At 41.5% G+C, this 19,573-nt stretch overlaps 1 protein-coding gene across 9 annotated transcripts in view; it reads left to right on the top strand.

Moving 5' to 3' along the window:
- Positions 1–9,899: 9,899 nt before the first annotated feature.
- The window catches only part of TAGAP (T cell activation RhoGTPase activating protein), a 103,956-nt gene continuing 94,282 nt past the window's right edge, over positions 9,900–19,573 (top strand). For 3 of the 9 annotated variants that reach the window (XM_025180660.2, XM_025180659.2, XM_075924554.1), the window contains exon 1: positions 9,900–10,095. In XM_025180660.2, coding sequence (XP_025036445.2) covers positions 10,024–10,095 — 72 coding nt within the window. In that variant the 5' untranslated portion in view covers positions 9,900–10,023. The remainder of the gene's footprint in view (positions 10,096–19,573) is intronic. The other 6 variants (XM_075924555.1, XM_025180661.2, XM_025180658.2 and 3 more) reach the window with 4 other exon arrangements.

Genomic DNA, 19,573 nt, shown 5'->3' with positions numbered 1-19,573 from the left:
AAGTAGCCAGTATTTGCTGTTTGGGAAGAATACGTACAAAGTGCCAAAGAGGCATGAACATGGGTGAGGCTGGAGCTGCATAGAAATACCAGCTGGGGTCGGAGTACAGTGCCCCCTTTGGTGTTACCCCCAGCTCTTGAGAGAGGCTAATTGTTAGGCTCCTTTTTTCTTCCCTGAAGCTATGTCTACACTAGCCACCCTAGTTCGAACTAGGGTGGCTAATGTAGTCATTCGAACTTGCAAATGAAGCCCGGGATTAAAATATCCCGGGCTTTATTTGCATGTTCCCGGGCGCTGCCATGTTTTAAATGCCCGGTAGTTCGGACTCCCTGCCTGCGGCCACACGCAGCACGGGCTAGGTAGCTTGAACTAAAGCCCCTAATTCAGACTACCGTTATTCCTCATTTCAGGAGGAGTAATGGTTGTCCGAATTAGGGGCTTTAGTTCGAACTACTTAGCCCGTGCCGCATGTAGCCACGGGCAGAGAGTCCGAACTACCGGGCATTTAAAAATGGCAGCGCCTGGGAACATGCAAATAAAGCCCAGGATATTTTAATCCCGGGCTTCATTTGCAAGTTCGAATGACTACATTAGCCACCCTAGTTCAAACTAGGGTGGCTAGTGTAGACATACCCTGTGAGACTTTGATCCCTTCTCCTTTCCTTCCTTCTCTGGGAGAGGTTGCTCATCTTTCATTTCTCTTTTGAGTGAAAGAGCCATCCATTCATTTCTCCCATTCAGGTGAAAGCCCTGTCTTTTCTTTCATATCTCTGTTAGGAAATCATCCTGGGAACTTCTCCCCTCCACTGCAAGTGGTTTGCCAACTTGACCCTGCCACCATTGGGTGAAAGAAACTTTCTTAACTTCTGTCAGAGTCCTTTGCATGAGAATGACCCTCATCTAAATCTCTCCCTCCAGTTAAGACTGAGGTCTCAGTCATACACAATCTGAATTCCCAGCTTTATCCCTACCTAATAAAGCCTGTCACTGATCATGACTAGAGATGTAATAGAGTGGTCAAGTAGTCTTTTAACAGATAATCAACAGCTTATCAGTTAATTATATCAACTACACTCATTTAAATGCAGAGCCACAGAGGGGGAAGCTCTCAGACCCAGTGCAAGCCAGGACTGTGTTTTTCCTCCCTTATCGACTAATTGTGTAGTCGATACAAATTCTGTCAACTACACAGTGAATTACCTGCCTCTTAACATCCCTAGTCATGACAGGAGTGATCTGAATGGATACCCGTAGCTCACTCGCATTCCTTCTTTGTGCTCCCCATAAAACTTGTTAAATGGCAAGAAACTGATTGGTGAAACAAAGTTAAACAAAGGGACTGGGAGCAGGGGATGTGAGTAAAAGAGGAAGAAGGAGGAATAAGCTGTCTATTTAGTACAAAATGTATGTAATTGGTCTTCAGTTTCCAGGAGCCAACTGCGGTGTAACATGTCCCCACTGACTACCAAAATGGTTCTTGCAACTCCCACAATGGAGTTCTTGGAATGCTGGTATCATGATATGGTACATGCCATGCTCCTGGGATGGTACCCAATATCAGAGAGAATGTGGGGACTTTTACAGCATTATTGTTTTTGTATTCTCCATTATTCTGTTCCAGCTAAGATTAACTATAACTGAGGGACCACACGCTCAAAACAAATCCTTGGCAAATGAATTCATATGCTTGAAAGCTTAGCAGCCTTATACTGTCTTTCTGCTATTCTGATTTGGAGTGTTTTGAAATATGTTTACAACTCTGGCCCTAACATTAGAAGAAGGCTGTCAAGTTACTACCCTCTTATGGCGTTATCCAGAGTAGAATGGACTTTTTCCAGCTCTAGTAATGACTGCACGTAATAAGTGAAACTAGAAATTGATCTTAATGATAAGATCTTTTAAGCTTAATCAAGACATTCTATGTTGTTTTAAAAAATAAATCACAAGATACATTTTAAATACCCAGAGGAAGACATAATGTTGAAATAAAAGCAGCATTATAGGGCTCACCACAAAATTCAGTTAAATTCACTTGAAAAAAAATAGGAGTGTTTCAGTACTAGAGTGGAAGAATCGGGGAGCTAATCTTTTCTTTACACTGTTTGCATCAAGACAGGAGAGGATCTCCTAAATCTCTTATTCACATTCTTTTACTATAAAATATTACAGATAGAGCTTGTAATTAGGACTGACACTTCCCATTATAAGTCCCTCTTTGCAGTTCCTTGTCACTGGCAAATCGTAACTGTTCAAGCTGGCATTTTCCATGCTGGGTGTCTGGCACAAGTTGAATATTTTTTTGAAATTGTCAGCAACAATGGTTCCGCTATTTCCAACAATCAGATTAGTGAAAACTCATTGCTTTGTCCATGTTAAATAAAACGTTATAGCCATTTTGTTGAGAAGCTCTAATGCCCCTGTGTTTTGGAAGAAGAGACTTTACATTTATAGGGGGCGTTTCTTGTGTCAAGAATGTGCCCTTTGCAATCTCTGAAAAAGCACCCACATTTGGCAATATGATGCTCTGAAAAAAACAAAGTTTGTAATGTTCAGTAGAGATTCAGAGTTTGACCACCAAATTCTCTGAAGAGGTATCCCGGAAAAGCTCTGCCATGTCCAAGGAATGCATCCGCTTTTCCGAAAATAAATGTCGGAAAAGCAGATGCATTTTGTCGGCATCCCTGTAAACCTCGTTTTATGATGAAGAAGGGATATTCCATGTAGACGGGCCAAATGTTGGAAAAGCCTCTTTCAGAAGAAAAGTGGAAAAAGAGACACAAATTGTGGTTCACAATTTGCATATCTTTTTCCGACTTTTCTTTCTAGTGTAGACATAGCCCAACTGTGGTAAGCCGGAGGCAGAGTACCAATATATGACATATATGCAAGATATATGTCAACAGTGCTGGCTGTATACCACTGTGGCTTTCTCCATGCTGGAACAGATATGTTACCCAGGTTACATCTAGACTGCAGGCTTCTTTCGGAAGAAGCTTTTCCAGAAGAGATCTTCTGAAAAATCTTCTTCTGAAAGAGAGCATCCACACTGCAAAAGTGCATCAAAAAAGCGATCTGCTTTTTCAAAAGATAGTGTCCACATTGAATGGATGCTATCTCGCATTTAAGCTCTGATTACTATGGACAGAGTGGCCACCGGGGTACCTGTGCGTTTTACTCTTTCCTCTTCTTTCAAAAGAACTCCCTCTTCCCCATCCACACACCTTTTCTGAAAGAACTCATGCCCCATATTTTTCACCATTTCTTCATATGTCAGCTCTTATAAACCTTGTATCATTTTTGTTGCTCTCCTCTGGATTCTCTCCACATCACTTCAGAAAAAGGCTTCTTCCTTGTAGAAAGAGGTTTACCAATGTTGGAGAAACCCCTCTGTTCTTTTGATTTTTTTCCAAAAGAACGTGATTGCAGTGTGGATGTAAGTGAGGTTTTTGGGGTTTTTTTTGAAAAACAGCCATTTTTCTGAAAAAACTTTGCAGGGTAGACATACCCCTAGCTACACACATCTGAAGGGTAGAAACACCGTGAAGAAATTGCTTAGTGGAGGATAAAAAAATAGAAGACAGGGATGAAGATAAATATAGGAAAATAGAGGCTGAATGAGGAAAAAAAGTGTTAAATAATAGTGGAATGGCCCTCCCACTTGTAATAGCAGTAGATTAATTTTTTTGGCCCATTTAAACCTGGATAAGACAATGCAATTGAACATACAACTATAAGGAATAATCATGCATTGGCATATGGATGAACAGAAGCACCTAATATTACTAAATACCTTTGATGTTAAGGGAGAAATATCAGTTTAACAACAGTGAGATTCCTCAATAATTTTTTGTTCTGGGACTAAGTTCTTCACTGAGCTGCTTCACTAATGAAAATGTGTCATAAGAGATGAAGTTCAGCTAGAGAGTCCAGCCCCTAAAGAAGAATGAGGGCAGCATGAGGCATCTGCACTACAACTCCCATGAGACACTACGGCAGTTCAAGGGAGTAGATTAATATTAACATGACCCAAAACTAATCAATTCAATTTGACTCAGCAAGCCAAAAGGTTTTTCATTTGGGACAACTCAAAGTATTTCATTTTCAATATTCCTAACTAAAACACCAAAACATTTGATGAAAATTTCAATTTTGAGATAACTTCAATTTCAGTTGAAAGAACATTTCAATAAAAAATTCCCCAGTGAGGTCTCTTCTAAACTCCTTGCTACTAAGGCCTGGTATATATTTCTCAGAGATTGATGCTCTGGAGATCGATTTTCCTGGGTTTGATTTAGAAAGTCTAGTCAGGACCTGCTAAATCGAACACTGATGTTGCCCCCATCAACCTCAGTACTTCATGGGGTCACATGGAGTGAGGGAAGTCGACAGGAGAATTTCTCCTATCAACCTCCTGCACTGGTACCACACCAGAAATTCAATTTAAAGTATGTCAACTCCAGCTACACCATTCTCATAGCTGTAGCTGCGTATCTTAGGTTGAATTGCTCCCCCAGTATAGACCTGGTCTCTTAGAGAGAGAGTGAGAGCACACTCTTTGTGTACAGTTTTATATCCTGGAGCTAGTCTTCTAGCAGTCATTTTGTTCTTAATTTTTGATGTGGAAATTACACTAACACAGATATGTACACCTGTGAGAATTCAGTCAATAAAAGTAAAAGAGGAAAAAAACGTGACAGGAAAGAATGTTTCCTTCCTGGAACAAATTCAAAATTATTTTTAATTTTTTACAATTATTGTTGCTTTTATTATCATGGTCCTCAAAGATCCCACACACGTTGATGCCTAGAGTGCTTAGAGCAGTACAGACTTTGAATGAAATGCTAGCCGTGCTCCAAAGAGCACACAGTTTAAGGACCAGATTGTGCCTTTCTTTCTTATATCAAGCAGTACCTTATTCTGCAAGCATCCCAGTGATATCATTTGGACGGACTACCTGAGAATATGCAACATAATTGTTGTTACCAAAAACTGGTCCTCAGTGGATACAAGATGTGACAGATGGAGTACAAAAGAATGCTATCTGGCTAACAGTAGGAGGTTTAATAATGAACATATGGGCTAGTAGACTAATTTCTTATTTTACAGGGCTATATTCCGGTTTTTTTATTTGTTTAATGTATCTGTAAATGATAGCCTACTAGGCTCGCCAATAAGTCTCCAATTTCGCAACCTCTTATGAATTTCAAATAGTCAATTTATTAAATTAATTGCTGACTCTTGTTTAATTAGATATTACATGTTAATTTTCTAACTCCAATATGTAGGCTATTCATATTAAAATTAGATTTTTGCTACCATCATCTAAAACCATTTTTAAAAGATGGAAAGTAATCATGTTTAGAATTTTGATTTCTGTTTTAACCTTTTCAGTCCCTCTACTGGTTGTGTGGAAATTCTTACGTACATTAGAGACAAATCCTTGTCAAGTTGTCGTGACGGTGGTAGACCAGGTGTCAGCTCATGCCAAGATTGCCAGCCTCCACGGAACACTGCCAAATATATAGCTGGGATTAGTCTGGCTCAGCTCTGTTAGTATTATTAAAGTAGGCATTAGAAGCTATAAGAAATCATTTACGGTATGTCTACACTGTAGCTTATTTCAAAATAAGCTATTCTGGAAGAAATACTCCGAAATAGCTTATTTTGAAATAGCACATGTACACTACAAGGAAGCCACAAAATTAGTCTGAGGCAGGCTTCCCTATCTGGATATGCTACCTCAATTTAGAGTCCCAGGAGGCAATGGGAGAGTAATTATTTTGCATGGCCCTGGGAAGGAGCTATTTCAAAGTAGCAGCAGTGGCGTGTCCACACTACCGCGGACCAGTTCAGACAGCGCTAAGGATTGGCTACCACTAGTCGTGCCCTTCTTCCTAAGGCCCCACCCCTTCTGGGATTCCAAAGCCACCCCTCCCACTTTGTCCAGGGTCCCAGCAATTCTGTAAGCCCCCTTGGAGTGGTGGAAGAACTGCATTTTTATGTTGCTTACAGTCTGAGGGGCAAGGATTACTAACCATAAACAAAACTGCCCAGTGCTTAGCCTGGGTTAGCCCTAAAGGACATATTCACAGTTTGCTATTATAGAAGCATCGATTACTTTTGAAATTTAGGATTGCAACTCATTTGTGTATATATGTTTACCTGCTTTAACCCTGTAAATCACTTGTTTCTTTTCCTAGTTCTTAATTCTTTATATAGATTATTACAGGATCACTTACAAGCATTGTCTTTGGCGTGAAATCTGAGATGTAACTGAGCTGGGGTAAGTGACTGGTCCATTAAGACTGGAAGTACCCTGAGTGTTGCTGTAAGTCTTGGCATAAGAGATCGTCTGTCACAAAGATATGCTCACATGCATGATGAGAGAAATCAGAGTATCCAAGAGGGTTATTTGTGACTTCATGGTTAGGCTGTTACAATGTTGAGTTGACAATAATAAATTCATGAAATCCAAGTATAGAATTCACAGACAACTGGGGTTTGTGCCCTCATTCTTAATATAGGTTGAACCTCTCTGAACCAAGGCTCTCTGACCCAGCAACATCCCAGACCATGGATGGTCTAGGACCAGAGAATCCTGGTGGGAGGGCTGGTGACTGGGAACCCTGCAGGCCATCAGGGCAGTGAGCTACCAGCAGCAAGCTGCCTGGCAGGGCTGGAAGTTCAGTGCACCCCAGCAGGGCTTCCCTGTGGGTCCAAAAGTGGGGCAGGTGACAGGCTCCACCCCGCAGCTAGGCCAGGGCTGGGGAGGAGTGATGGCAGGGGGGACAGAAATTACTTCCCTTGGTCCAGTAAAATCCCTCACCCAGGAGAGTCAGAACCTTACAGTGCCGGACCAGGGAGGTCCAACCTGTAGTCTGCCCTGAGGCTGATAGGTATTCTTGCTCTTGAGTCAATGCAAGCAGCTTTATAATTGTTATTAAAGTTTAAAAGAAATTTCTTCTCTCTCCCCTCACTCATGATCTGCAGAAGAATTCGGGGTTAGATATAATAGGTGGGAAAAGTCTCAGTCCATAAGGATTCTGAGTATGAAATTAAATGGAATAAGAAATGAAAGAAAAAGATTTGTTGCAAAATTTTAGCTAATGCTACAGAAATAATAAAGTATTATCTTTTGTGTTCTCTGGGCACATGCTGCAATTTCCAAAAATATTGACCTACACTAAAACGAAGGCTCCATTAATAACTACCCTTTATAACTACCATCACATCAGCAATGCCAAAGTTAACATAACATCCCCATTCATCTCTTTTCTAGCTATCCTAGAGAATGCTAAGCAGGGAAGATACCCCCCTTCAATAGTTTGACACTGGTATTCTGACCAAGCTCATGAACAGAAAAGTCATCTATCAGCAAAACTCAAATAGGGAACATTTCCAAAAGTAGTCAACTAAGGGTATGTCTAGACTGCAGAGCTTTTTGAAAAGCTCTGCCATGTCCAAGGAATGCATTTGCTTTTCTGAAAAAAATGTCGGAAAAGCAGACGCGTTTTGTCAGCATCCTCATAAACCTCATTTCACAAGGAAGAAGGGATGTTCTGTGCCAAATTTCAGAAAACCCTTTTTCGGAAGTAAATTGGGAAAAGATACCAATTGATTTCCAATTGATCTTTGTAGGCTAGATATAGCCTAAGTTGCACCTGCAAACTATGCACAAGTGCAAGCAAATATCTCTTTGCACACGTAGAAAGATATGTATAAAAATATAAAATATAAAAAGTGCTATTTGCATGCAAATTTGAAGGTGTTTGTACACACACAAAAATCCAGGTTTTATAAGCTAGATAGGTGACTATTTATGTAAATAGTATTTATTTTGAGGCTGCATTTTTAGGGGGGGGTACAGATCTGTGCCTGAAGCATTTGAGGGATTTTTGGATAATGACACATGAAATGGAAATAAATACTTTGTGACTTTCTATGGCATTTGAAAAAATCTAGTGTAATTTATTCATAGAAAAAGTCCTTTTCCCCAGATCATATGACCTGAATGCCTGAAAGAACAGTCGTACTTAGTCTGGATGACCTTGTGGTTTCCTCCTAGCCCTATGAAGTTCCTGTAAGGATCCTCCCCAATGTTGTTTACAATTCCATGTTCCTGCATCTTGCACTACTCACTTGGCTGGGTAATGCAAACACCAGAAGACGAAAAAAATGAGTTAGAACTCAGGGACACAGGCCTTTATGTAATGGAAATAGTCACATGAATAAAGTTAAAGTTAAGCATGCATGTTTTACAGTATCAGGATGTAAATAAAGGGAGAACTGTAACTTATCCCCTTGTCCTCACTCAGAAGAATAAGGCGGCTCTGGAGTTATACAATTAAGGATCTATCATTAGGGTCAGCATTAGGTGTGCCAGACAACAGTATTTTTCTGATTGAAAGCTTATTGTACAAGGTCAGGTGTTTTTAAATGAGGAAGAGTTTTCCCACTCCTTCCTTTTGGAGTTAAGTGCTGGAATTTTCTGGCAACTTAATTTGAATTAAAATGTTTCCTCTTTTGAACCTAAATGCAGTTCCCATGTGGCTTTATTTGGAGGTTGGGGTTCCTCCTTCTTAGAAGAGAAAGTGCAGAGATGATTTCATAGAGCACATTTACTGGATCCCTGTTTTTGACATAAGGATACCAAAGGAGCAGCCACACAGCATGGGCAGGGAGCATTTCCTGAGCAAGCAAGGGTACAATTGCAATTTTTCAGTTGTACAAGTGAAGAGAGAATAAAACCGTACAGAAAAGAGGGATGCTTCCATTTAGATACTATAGTTTAAAGAACTAATTTTACTGAAGCTGATTGTACCCGCAACTGAAAATGACTCTTGGCTTGCAAATGGCCAAGATTCTTTGCAATAGTGCTTGTAGTAAAATGGGGGACAAATGCCAGTATTATGACAACGTAGGAACTATACAAATAATAAAAATCAAACCTGTACAGCATAGTGAGTCTGGACCCTGACAACCTTATTTATACCTCCAAACTTTAATTTGGAATAACTTTATACAATTAACTATTTTTACTATAGTTACCCGCTAACCTCATTGGACAGATCATGCCACAGATTCCAAAAGAGGCACTTTTCCAAACAAAGAAGGATCTTTTTCATCCAACTTCCCATCTATACAATCTGCATATTTCAGTAACTTCAGAGAAAAACCAAAGAGTAAGATAAATATGTAACAACAAACTTATAGGACCTGACCCAACTCCTAAAGAAGACATTGAAAGTCCTTCAGTTTACTTCAATAGAAGCCAGACTGGACCCATAATGATCTTTCACAGTTGTAATCCTCAACCTCCAATGCTCTCTTGCCTGTCACATCGATTGCTATACAACAACCAATTTGAACTGAGTTCCTCAAGGAATTGCTTGCCATTTTTATTAGATTGTAAGGTATGTCTATGGTGCTGTCTGGATTAAATAAATCAGATTAATGGGCTTCTGGAAAAACACCAGAACAGATCCTGACCTGGAGTAAAGTGTTGACTTCAGTTTACACCATCTGAGGATTTGTCCCACAGAGCATTTCGATAAACTCACTCACTAAGCCTTTGGAACAGACTGTTGATTTTAAGTCGGAAAGTGCCAGCAAACTGAGTGGCACCCCCATGTTCTCCAAACCTGTCAGAATGCTTATGTTGATTTTCAGCCCCATCTACCAGGTCTTAAAGTGCAGCACAAATTTGCTTATGCAGATTTCCTGTCTAACTACTCCTGCAAAAAAAAAAATTTTTTCACATGCTCCAGGATCTTCAAGTTAGCCTGGTGAACACTGTGAACCCTGCTGGCTTGCAATTTTTGTTTTGCATCCTCAGGGGCCATTTAGTTTCTGTAACAGCAGCTCCTCCCCTCTGTGTGTGCATTTGTGTGTGTTTCCAGCTTGACACAGTATCTCCATCTCATTAGCACTGAATGTAATCATTAGTCAAGTGCCCCTTCTTCAGTTCCAGTTTTGTTGTGCCTGGGTAAGCTTAGTTCCCTATAAAGTAAGGTAAATATTACCATGTCTGGACCACGGACTCAGAGGAAAGTGAGAAGGGGAAGCTACAACAGCAACATTACTACAAAGAATCTGGTGAGTACAAGAGAATCTGCTCTGAAACGTCTGTGTACTGTGTATATTACCCGGAACATAAATATTAGATCATAAAAAGACAGGAGGAGAGAAACATATCTTTCCTAGCCAAAAAACCCCACAAACTGTTCATTGAGATCATTTAAAAAAGTAATTATTGCTGTGGTGGGTTGTGACAGAATAAATACTGAGAGTTACATGTGGATCTTCAAATATGACTAAATTGTTTTCATTAATGGTAAAATGCCATTTTTATTATATGACTCTGAAGATACCCTTTCTACTGCTCCTTATTTTGTACTATATGGCTCAGTGTTGTGTACAGATATAGCAGAGTTATGCGTTGGTTACTGGATTATAAAACCTTCTTTCATTTAAATAAAAAGCCATATAAGTCAGGTGTCTATACATTTGCATTGTCAGTGCTATCGCTCACGGCTTCTCAGAAGATAGGAGGCTTTCAGTGTAAAATGTAAAGTTCATATTTGTTTATTCTGCAAACAACACTAGGGTTGATAGCTCAAGCAGGCAAACAGCTTGTGGAGTAATAGCACCCTGGAAAAATCATATGCAATGGAAAACTTATTTGTTAATTTAAAGCAAGGGGGTTGTTTGTTTTTCTTTAACTAGACATGCTATAAAACATTTTGTTGTAAGAAAAGCCTATCGTTGTGTTCAACATGATGACTTAATGTTAGCACAGAGCAACATCACTTGGGTCTGGAATCAGGAGCAGACCTGTAATTCCCAAGGGGTGTCTCAGCTGCAGCATAAGCTGTTCTCTCAGTAAATATAAGGGGTCTATTACAGAGATTCATAGATTTTTAAGGCCTGAAGGGACCATTAGCTCATCTAGTCTGACCTTGACTAGAGTGAGGCAGCTTCTGGGAAAACAAAGACAATTACCAGGAACTAGATCTGTGCACTAAATCACAGCATTTCATCAGAAATGAGCACCACGTACAAAATCAAAAATTTGTTGACTTCTAAAAGTAAACAAACGCTTTCTTTAAAAAATGTCTGTCACTCAGAAATAAATTAGTGGCAGCTGCACTGATGACATACATGCATACAGTGTTAGCCTTTACAGAGATTTTCTGATATTATCTCACTAGAACACTTACCTGGTGTTGCTTGGGTCCTTTGGGGCAAGAGGCTGGAAGTGTGGGGAGGTGCAAGTGTCAGGACAGGGATAGGATGCAGGGGCTCAGGACAGGAGGCTGGGAGGTTTGAGGGTGCTAGGCAGGGGAGGATGCAGGATTCAGAATTGTGGGTGGGAACCTTAGGCCAGGGGCTGGGAGGTCTGGGGGGGAGCAGTTCACCAGGGCCATCCGTGATGGTGAAGACAGCGCTGTAGCTGCCGGACCCCCTCTCCCAGCTTCTGTGAGTCCACCCCACTGTGGTCACTATGCAGTATAATTGTCTCCTGCACTTGCTGCCTCCAGTGGTTATTGGAGAGCAAAACTGTCCCTGCTTTCAGCTTTCTCCCTTTCTGTGTTATGATTCTAGGCACATCCCATTTTCCTGGCACAACCAAACTCTGACCTTGCTTTAAGTTATGATAAGAGAAAGTTGTATACCAAATTTGGTGGTCCTAGCTGTTTCCGTTTAGAAGAAGTTCTTGAACAAAGAGGCCCACAGATGGACATGCAGAGGCACAAATCCTCTAAGATTAGATAGATAGAGATAGATATGCATCGGTGCTTCCAAATATGACAACAAAAACTAGGAATGGAGTTAGTTACATGCTAGCTGATCAGTCCTTTTGTTGCTGCTGCTCTTGAAAAGAAAGGCAGAAACTGCATAGGCAGAAATGAACATGTCACCAAGGAAAAGTCTTAGTTGAAAAAGGTAAGCATCTTTCACTCAATCTAAAAAGAAATTGTTTTGTTCAAAAGTTGTTTATGGAAAGTGTTTTTAACCAGAAATCCCCGACAGTCAATAAGGAGGCATCTTCTGGTTTGGTCATTTTCTTTAAAATGTTGTGAGGGTCTCGACTGAATTGCACTGCATTTACCAAGGTCATCCTTTGCATTAAATGTTCTTAAGTACAGACATTGCATAGCATAACCTATGGCAATAATAGTATTTAATAAGCTTTCCAAACACAGTTCAGCACACAGGTCCTAGAGCTTGCAGTTTATATATTCTGAAGTCCAAGTCACACAGGTATGATGCCGCTGGGCTGGTGCATCTATGACACAGCTCTCACAATCTTCAAAAAGCTTTTCTCTAAGGAGGGGTATGTCTACACTACCCTCCTAGTTCGAACTAGGAGAGTAATGTAGGCATACCGCACTTGCAAATGAAGCCCGGGATTTGAATTTCCCGGGCTTCATTTGCATAAGCGGGGAGCCGCCATTTTTAAATCCCCGCTGGTTCGAACCCCGTGTAGCGCGGCTACACGGGGCTCGAACTAGGTAGTTCGGATTAGGATTCCTATTCCGAACTACCGGTACTAGTTTTTAGTTCTAGACGCGTTAGTTCGAATTAGCTTAGTTCGAATTAACTAATTCAAATTAACTAATTCAAACTAAGTTAGTTCGAACTAGCGCTGTAGTGTAGACGTACCCTGAGTGCTTTAACATTAATTCTGGTAGGCTTTGCCCATCACTAGCTAAGATTCTATGTAGGTGAAGTGACCAAAGATCATGATTAAAATTCTTAGAGGGGCAGCCATGTTAGTCTGTAACTAAAAAACCCAACAATGGTCCTGTAGCACCTTAGAGACCAACAAAAATATATAAATAGTATCATGAAGTGGGTTGTGCCCATGAAAGCTCATGATACTATTTATATATTTTTGTTATTCTCTAAGATGCTTCAGGACCATTGTTGTTTTTAAAGATCGTGATGTTCACTCTACGAATGGCACTAGCACTGACAGCTTCAGAGAGAAAAAAAAACTTCTTGGATTTAGTTATATCATTTTTACTTCCTTATAACATAAACAGAGGATAACAGCAAGCATGGAACTGGTGGGATGTAAATACTGTCCATAAAAGGAAGCTTTTAGACACTACTTTTGGAAGAGAGTTAGTAGTGTTGTAGTTGTGGTTACAGAATTGCATTTGGTTAATCTATCCAGCAGTGAATGGCCACACATCTGTTTTTCAGACTACTAGTCAAGAAATATTAGAAGCCAAAGCTATGAGCTCACGAATGAGCTGCTTGTTGTTTGACTTGCTTGCCACTTCCTTGACGTCATTATTTGGTAACACATGCATTAGTGCATTGAATGCACAGTGCAGTCTGTTGCTTTGCAATCTGAACAGTAAAAGGAGTTTTTCTAGTCTCTCTTAGATATTCCTATTCATATTACATTCAAGTAGTTTTCTGCATGCAGCTTGCCTCAGGGAAGCCTGATCATATGAGAAGTCAGCAGGTGGTTTCTAGAATTAAGACCGTCTGCAGCACACCTTGTTTAATGAAATGGCTTGCTGCCAAGGAATGGACCTGAAATTGACTCATTCAAATGTGACCCTTTTTATTTGGTATTATGTGTTGCTGTATCTCCAAACAGGGTTTTACCAGCTAAACTAAAAAGTGGTGGAGTTTAATTCTCTGTAAACACTGTTAGAATATATGTTTTGTAGAGTCTGAAGTGATTTATATTCAGGGCCGGCTCTAGGATTTTTGCTGCCCCAAGCAAACAAAATTTTAGCTGCCCTGCCCCCTCGCCCCCTTCTTGTTGGCTTTTACACATTTGCACTTCGCAATTTTGTTTGTTTTGTTTTGGTGACAGAGACAAGATTTCCAGCTCACACAAAGCTCTTTTTCAAGAGTGAGAAATGTACCTTAAATCTCTACTTTATTGTTCTTATAGAAATAGGCTACTTTTTAATTGTGGTTTGAATGCATGGAAAACTATTAACACAAATAGTTTATATTTCCTTAACTAAGTACCAAAAATAGAAGGGAGAACTTGTGCCACATCTAAAACTCAAGGGCTACGTCTACACTGGCACCCTTTTCCGGAAATGCTTAAAACGGAACAGTTTTCAGTTATAAGTATTTCCGGAAAAAGCGCATCTACATTGGCAGGATGCTTTTCCGGAAAAGCACTTTTTCCGGAAAAGCGTCCGTGGCCAATGTAGACACGCTTTTCCGCAAAAAAGCCCCGATCGTCATTTTCGCGATCGGGGCTTTTTTGCAGAAAACACTACTGTGCTGTCTACACTGGCCCTTTTCCAGAACAGTTTTCCGGAAAAGGACTTTTGCCCGAATGGGAGCAGAATAGTTTTTCTGGAAAAGCACTGATGATTTTACAGTAGATCGTCAGTGCTTTTCCAGAAATTCAAGGGGCCAGAGTAGACAGCTGGCAAGTTATTCTGGAAAAGCGGCTGATTTTCCGGAATAAGTAGCCAGTATAGACACAGCCAAGTAGTTTATGGCTATACTTAATCAATCTTCAAACCAATTACAATCAGCTAACAAAACCACTCTGTTTAACCATACTTGTCAACCAATTATGATATCTATAGCACATAAGACATCTAAACTACATCAATAAATAGTGGTATTGTTAAACTAGATTTGTTTTGGAATACAGTGGCTCCTTATGTGGCTCTAACACATCTATGTTATCAGAAACTGAGATCAGTGGGTGTGCATGTGCACATTATTTTTGTGTGTTCATCTTTTTAGTAGCCATTATATATTCAGGTTTATGAGGTGTTAGAGGGAGTGGAGAGTTATATGTGCCCAATACAACTATATATGGAATGAAGCTTGCCTTAGAGACATCAAACACAAAAGTTTACCCTGATCAACGAAGTTTAATTCTTTAAAGAAATATCTATGAAACAGCATGTGTGGTTCTTTGAAGAGTGTAGAACAGTTAATATTCTGTGTGTGTGTGTGTGTGTGTGTCTGTGTGTGTGCTGGATCCTTATTTGGTTCTACTTCTACTACAAACATGAACAAGAGAAATATACTAGGAACAGACTTCAAAGGGTCCGTGGTGCTGAGGCTTTTGGGGGCTGGGGGGAGAGGCCGGGGGCTGGGCCAGCGGGCTGAGTGTTTGTAGGTTTGCCAGGTGTCTGGTATTTTCTGACTTTTTTACTGGACAGGAAGTGAAAATACCAGACACATGGCAACCCTAGGCGGAAAGGGGGCATCTTACCTGGGATTTCCATATGATGTATGTAAGGGGACTGTTACCCCTTACTAAAACTCTGTGGGAGTTTTTTGGTTTACCAGCTTCAGAAGGGGAAGGGTTCATGAGACTGACAGACCCCAGAGACAATGGAAAGCAGTCAACACTCCAGCTCAGCCTGACTGACAGGTTGTAAGTGGGGATTGTTCTGGCTCTGTCTCTGAACAAACAAGCTGTGTGCAGAAGAGGTCCTGCAAAGACAGCGAGCTGAAAGAGGAGTACAAGAAGAAGTCCTGCAGCGACAGAACCAGACACAGACTGGCTAAGCAGTGCAGACCCTGTGTTGAGCAGCAGACTGGCAGTGCTCAGAAAGCCAAAAGGAACAGAGAAACAACACAAGGAGCTGGAACTGGCCAAGCAGCACAGCCTGCAGCTGGATGTGGTGAGCTACTGGGACCTGCAAAGTGTGGGGAAAGGCTCTGGACTGGGAGAGGGGTCTGGCCACTTAGAGACTGAGGCTGTGTGGTCACTGCCAGTGCAAGTGTGTCCAGCCTGCAGCCCCTTGCAGCACTTCCAGGGCTTCTAAGGAAGAGACTGTGAACTGTCCTTACACTCTGCAGACTGCTGTGTTGATGTCCCTGTGCTACAGAGCAGGGCTGTGTGTTCTCATTTAACCATTCTCATTGTTTCTTATTCTATTCTCTTTAATCAGCTGATGTTTAATAAATTGTATTTGCTTTGAACCTTATGAAGTGATCACTGGGCCAAGAAGGCCTGCAGTGTAAAGAGAGCACCTCGGAGTGGGGACACCCTAACTCCTGCCCCTAGTGATTACAAGGTCAGGGATTAAGCCCCAGGAAACCTGGGCCCAGCCTTGTTGGGGTTTCAAGGGCTCTGCTACTCAGGAGAGTGGAGGGGGAGCCCTCAGGATCAGGGAGCCGTGGGGTAAAGGAAGTGGGAGCGGGGACTCAGATCCTTTCGCTGGTTCATTTCACCGGGGTGTATAGAAGCCAGGAAAGTTCCCCACAAGAGCGGGACCATTCCCCCGCTTACATGTAGGTAGAGGGGTGGCTGATGGCTTGGAGTGGAGAGGCTCTCGGAGGAGGTAGCGGTCACCAGGGAGGAGCAGGACTCAAGATTAGGAGACAGGGGCAGCCAGCAGGCTCCAGGGCCAGGCGCACATGGTGCCAGTGCTGGCTGCGCAGCCAAGGTGTCTCCCGTGGCCCTTTAAATCGGCGGGGCAGGGCAGGCCTAGGCATTGCCGGGGGAGGGGAGGAGCAGCAGAGGAGACGGGGGCGGCCAGCAGGCTCCGGGGTGCATTGGGCTGCGGCCCTTTAAATCAGCGGGGCATGGCAGGGTGGGGCTAGGTGTTGCTGGGGGTGGGGAGGAGCAATATGGAGAGGAGACGGGGCCGGCCAGCAGGCTCCAGGGCGCATTGGTGCTGCCAGCTGGCTGCACGCAGCCGTGGTGTTTCCCAGCCACGGCCCTTTAAATCAGCGGGGCGGGGCTAGGCGTTGCCAGGGGCAGCACCGGCTGCTTACCTGAAATGCCGCTGTTGGCAAAGTGCCGCCCCAAGCACCTGCCTGATTTGCTGGTGCCTAGAGCTGGCCCTGTTTATATTAAATGCTCTTCAGAATAGGGTAAAAGGAAATCATAGTAAAATTAAGAAATCAGTTAAGTGACAGGGTATATTAAAATATAGGGAACAAAAACTGTCCTCTGTTACACCAGTGTCACTCTGAAATTGCTATGCAATCTTAATCTGGCCTTCTTGTACAAACACATTATTAATTACATGATCACGTGCTTTTTGTTCCAGCAGAGGAATAGTAAGACTCAGGCATCTTGAGTTCCTTTCCAGGTTCTGGATGATAGTGAATTTTATTGGGTTTAGGCTTTTCTGCCTTGTTCCTCTCAAACCTGCTGCTTTCTCTCCATGCCCTCCAGTTTGTCCCTGTCCCAATCCTGTCTCTCCCCCTGCCCATTTCTCATACCAGTATCCTTGCCCAACCAATCCTTGTCTCCCACTCCAAGCTCCAGTCTTGCTGACTTCTAGTCCCAAGCTATGTCGAGACTATGGGGGGGGGAAGGGAGGTTCGAAAGAGGATATGCAAATTCCTCAGGAATTTACATATCTTCTTCCGATCTCACTTTCGAAAGAGGATCTTTTGAAAGTCAAAGTAGTCTGGATGAGGTTTTTTTGGGGAAAAAAATCCTTTTTCGAAAGAAACATTCTTCCTTAAAAAAATGAGGTGTATGTGTGTGAGGGGGGGTGTTTCGAAAAAGGGGTTTTTTTTCCCCGAAAAAAACCACACCCAGACTACTTTCACTTTCAAAAGATCCTCTTTCCACAGGAATTTGCATATCCTCTTTCAGAAAAAAACATAGTTTAGACGTACCCCTAGTCTCTCTCTTTGTGGCCCTCATTCAAATTCAGACTTCCTCCCTGCCACTAGTCCTTATCCCAATATCTTTGTCCAGCCATCTCAAATTCACACACACCTGGTCTCCTTACGCAAACAATCCTACCCTTTCACATAGCATAGCATACTCATGCTCCTGTCTGGCTCCTGTCCTCTCTGTATTCAAGCCATGCAGTTGCCGCCTCCATGCTGCCTGGTCACCAGCAGGGGGAGCATTGAGAGTAGAAGAAAGACAGTCTTGTTGCTCTCAGGTCTTTTGCCAAATGCCAAAGTTGCCTGTAGATTCATAGATTCCAAGGCCAGCAGAGATAGTTATAATAATCTGACCTGCTGTGCACCACAGGCCATAGAACTTCCCCAAAATAAGTCCTAGAGCAGATATTTTAGAAAAACATCCCATCTTGATATAAAAAATGGCCAGTCATAGAGAATCCACAATCCCTTGAGTAAATTGGTCCAATGGTTAATTACACTCACTGTTTAAAAATTCACACCTTATTTCAAAGTCTGAATTTGTCTAGCTTCAACTTCCAGCCATTGAATCATGTTCAAGCCCTTGAATCCAAACCTGGAGGTGTTAGAGCTTCTTAAAGAAATGGCTGAATGTATATTTATATATCCCTAATCTCCTCAGAAATGGCTGAATAATTTTTGCTGAAACTTTCCATATATATTCAGCCTGAGGCAGACACCAAGCCTGGAAAATTTCAGCCCTAATAGTCTGGCAAAGTTGCAAGGAAATGAAAACAAGATCTTATAAGGGGAAGTGCAAGGCAACCGTAAGTACAGGCAGAATTACCAGTTCATTCTATAATGATTGCAACATGCTTTGCTATATTTGGAAGAATGACATTAGGTAAGTGCAAGTTATTGTTACTAACATTCAGCCCCAACTCAGTGCTGAATATTAAATGAAAAGGTTGATTGGATTTTATCCATTTTGAAAGCCCTACCCTAACCTAGATGTCTTTCACTTTGTCGGACAGAAAATATCAACACCTTGTCCAATCCTCAGTATTTAAATATCAAGCTGAAAATGACATTGATATGACTGCCAGCTTAATTCCCAAACTTCGGTAGCCCATAGCAAGTTAGCTGCTGACATGCAGTAAGACAGAATCTTAAGGTTGTAAATATTCTTCAAGTAATCAGTATTTAACTCAAAAATAAATAAACTTGATAGAATATACAAGCTCTATGCTGTCCATTTATACTTGTAAGTCAACTGAGAACCAACTTCCTTCTATCTTGGTGGGAAAGGGGGAAGAGAGAGTTAAATGGAAACTCAAAATTTTAACATGGTCTTATTTCTGTCCAGGTCCAAACTTTGCAGCTTGAGTCCAACTTTAGTGGAATACAATTTTAATGTTTTTTTAATAAGAAAAATAGGCACATTTTACAAGGTGCATTGGGAAGAGGGGATATAATTGATTAAGAGGAATTATATTGGTGAAGTACAAATAACTGGGTGGCACAAGGATCTAGAATCTATAGTCATCTCTATGATAACCTCCTACCCTGCTTCTCTTATGCCAAGCAAAACTAGCTCAGAAGGGAGAATTTAAACCAAACATGTGCATGTGATGTTGATATTTCTATGTTTGATTCAAACTTGTTCATTTAAGCTTTGTTTGCATTTGGGAAAATTCCTACCATTGCCAATGCCCATTCAGAAGCATCAACATTAGACGTGTTGGAAGCCTAAATGTAGGCAGTGCTCTGGCAATTGGTTTCAGGACTATGTCAATTCTACCTGCTCACAGTAAATCTAATCAGCTTGATGGAACAGGCTGCTGGAATCAGAAACAGCTCCAAACAGCACAAATACCAGTGCAATTCAACTGGTTCTATCAACTCTGAGAAGTTTTTATAAACTAGATTAGATTAACAGAGTTTTCAAACGGCTAGATCCAAACCTTTGGGGGCTCGATGAAGCAGTAATGTTCTTAGATCTTAA

The sequence above is a fragment of the Pelodiscus sinensis genome, chromosome 3 (assembly GCF_049634645.1).
Source record: "Pelodiscus sinensis isolate JC-2024 chromosome 3, ASM4963464v1, whole genome shotgun sequence".
Taxonomy (NCBI): domain Eukaryota; kingdom Metazoa; phylum Chordata; order Testudines; family Trionychidae; genus Pelodiscus; species Pelodiscus sinensis.
Note: the sequence above shows the minus strand (reverse complement) of the source record. Positions and strands in the feature narration are given on the sequence as shown.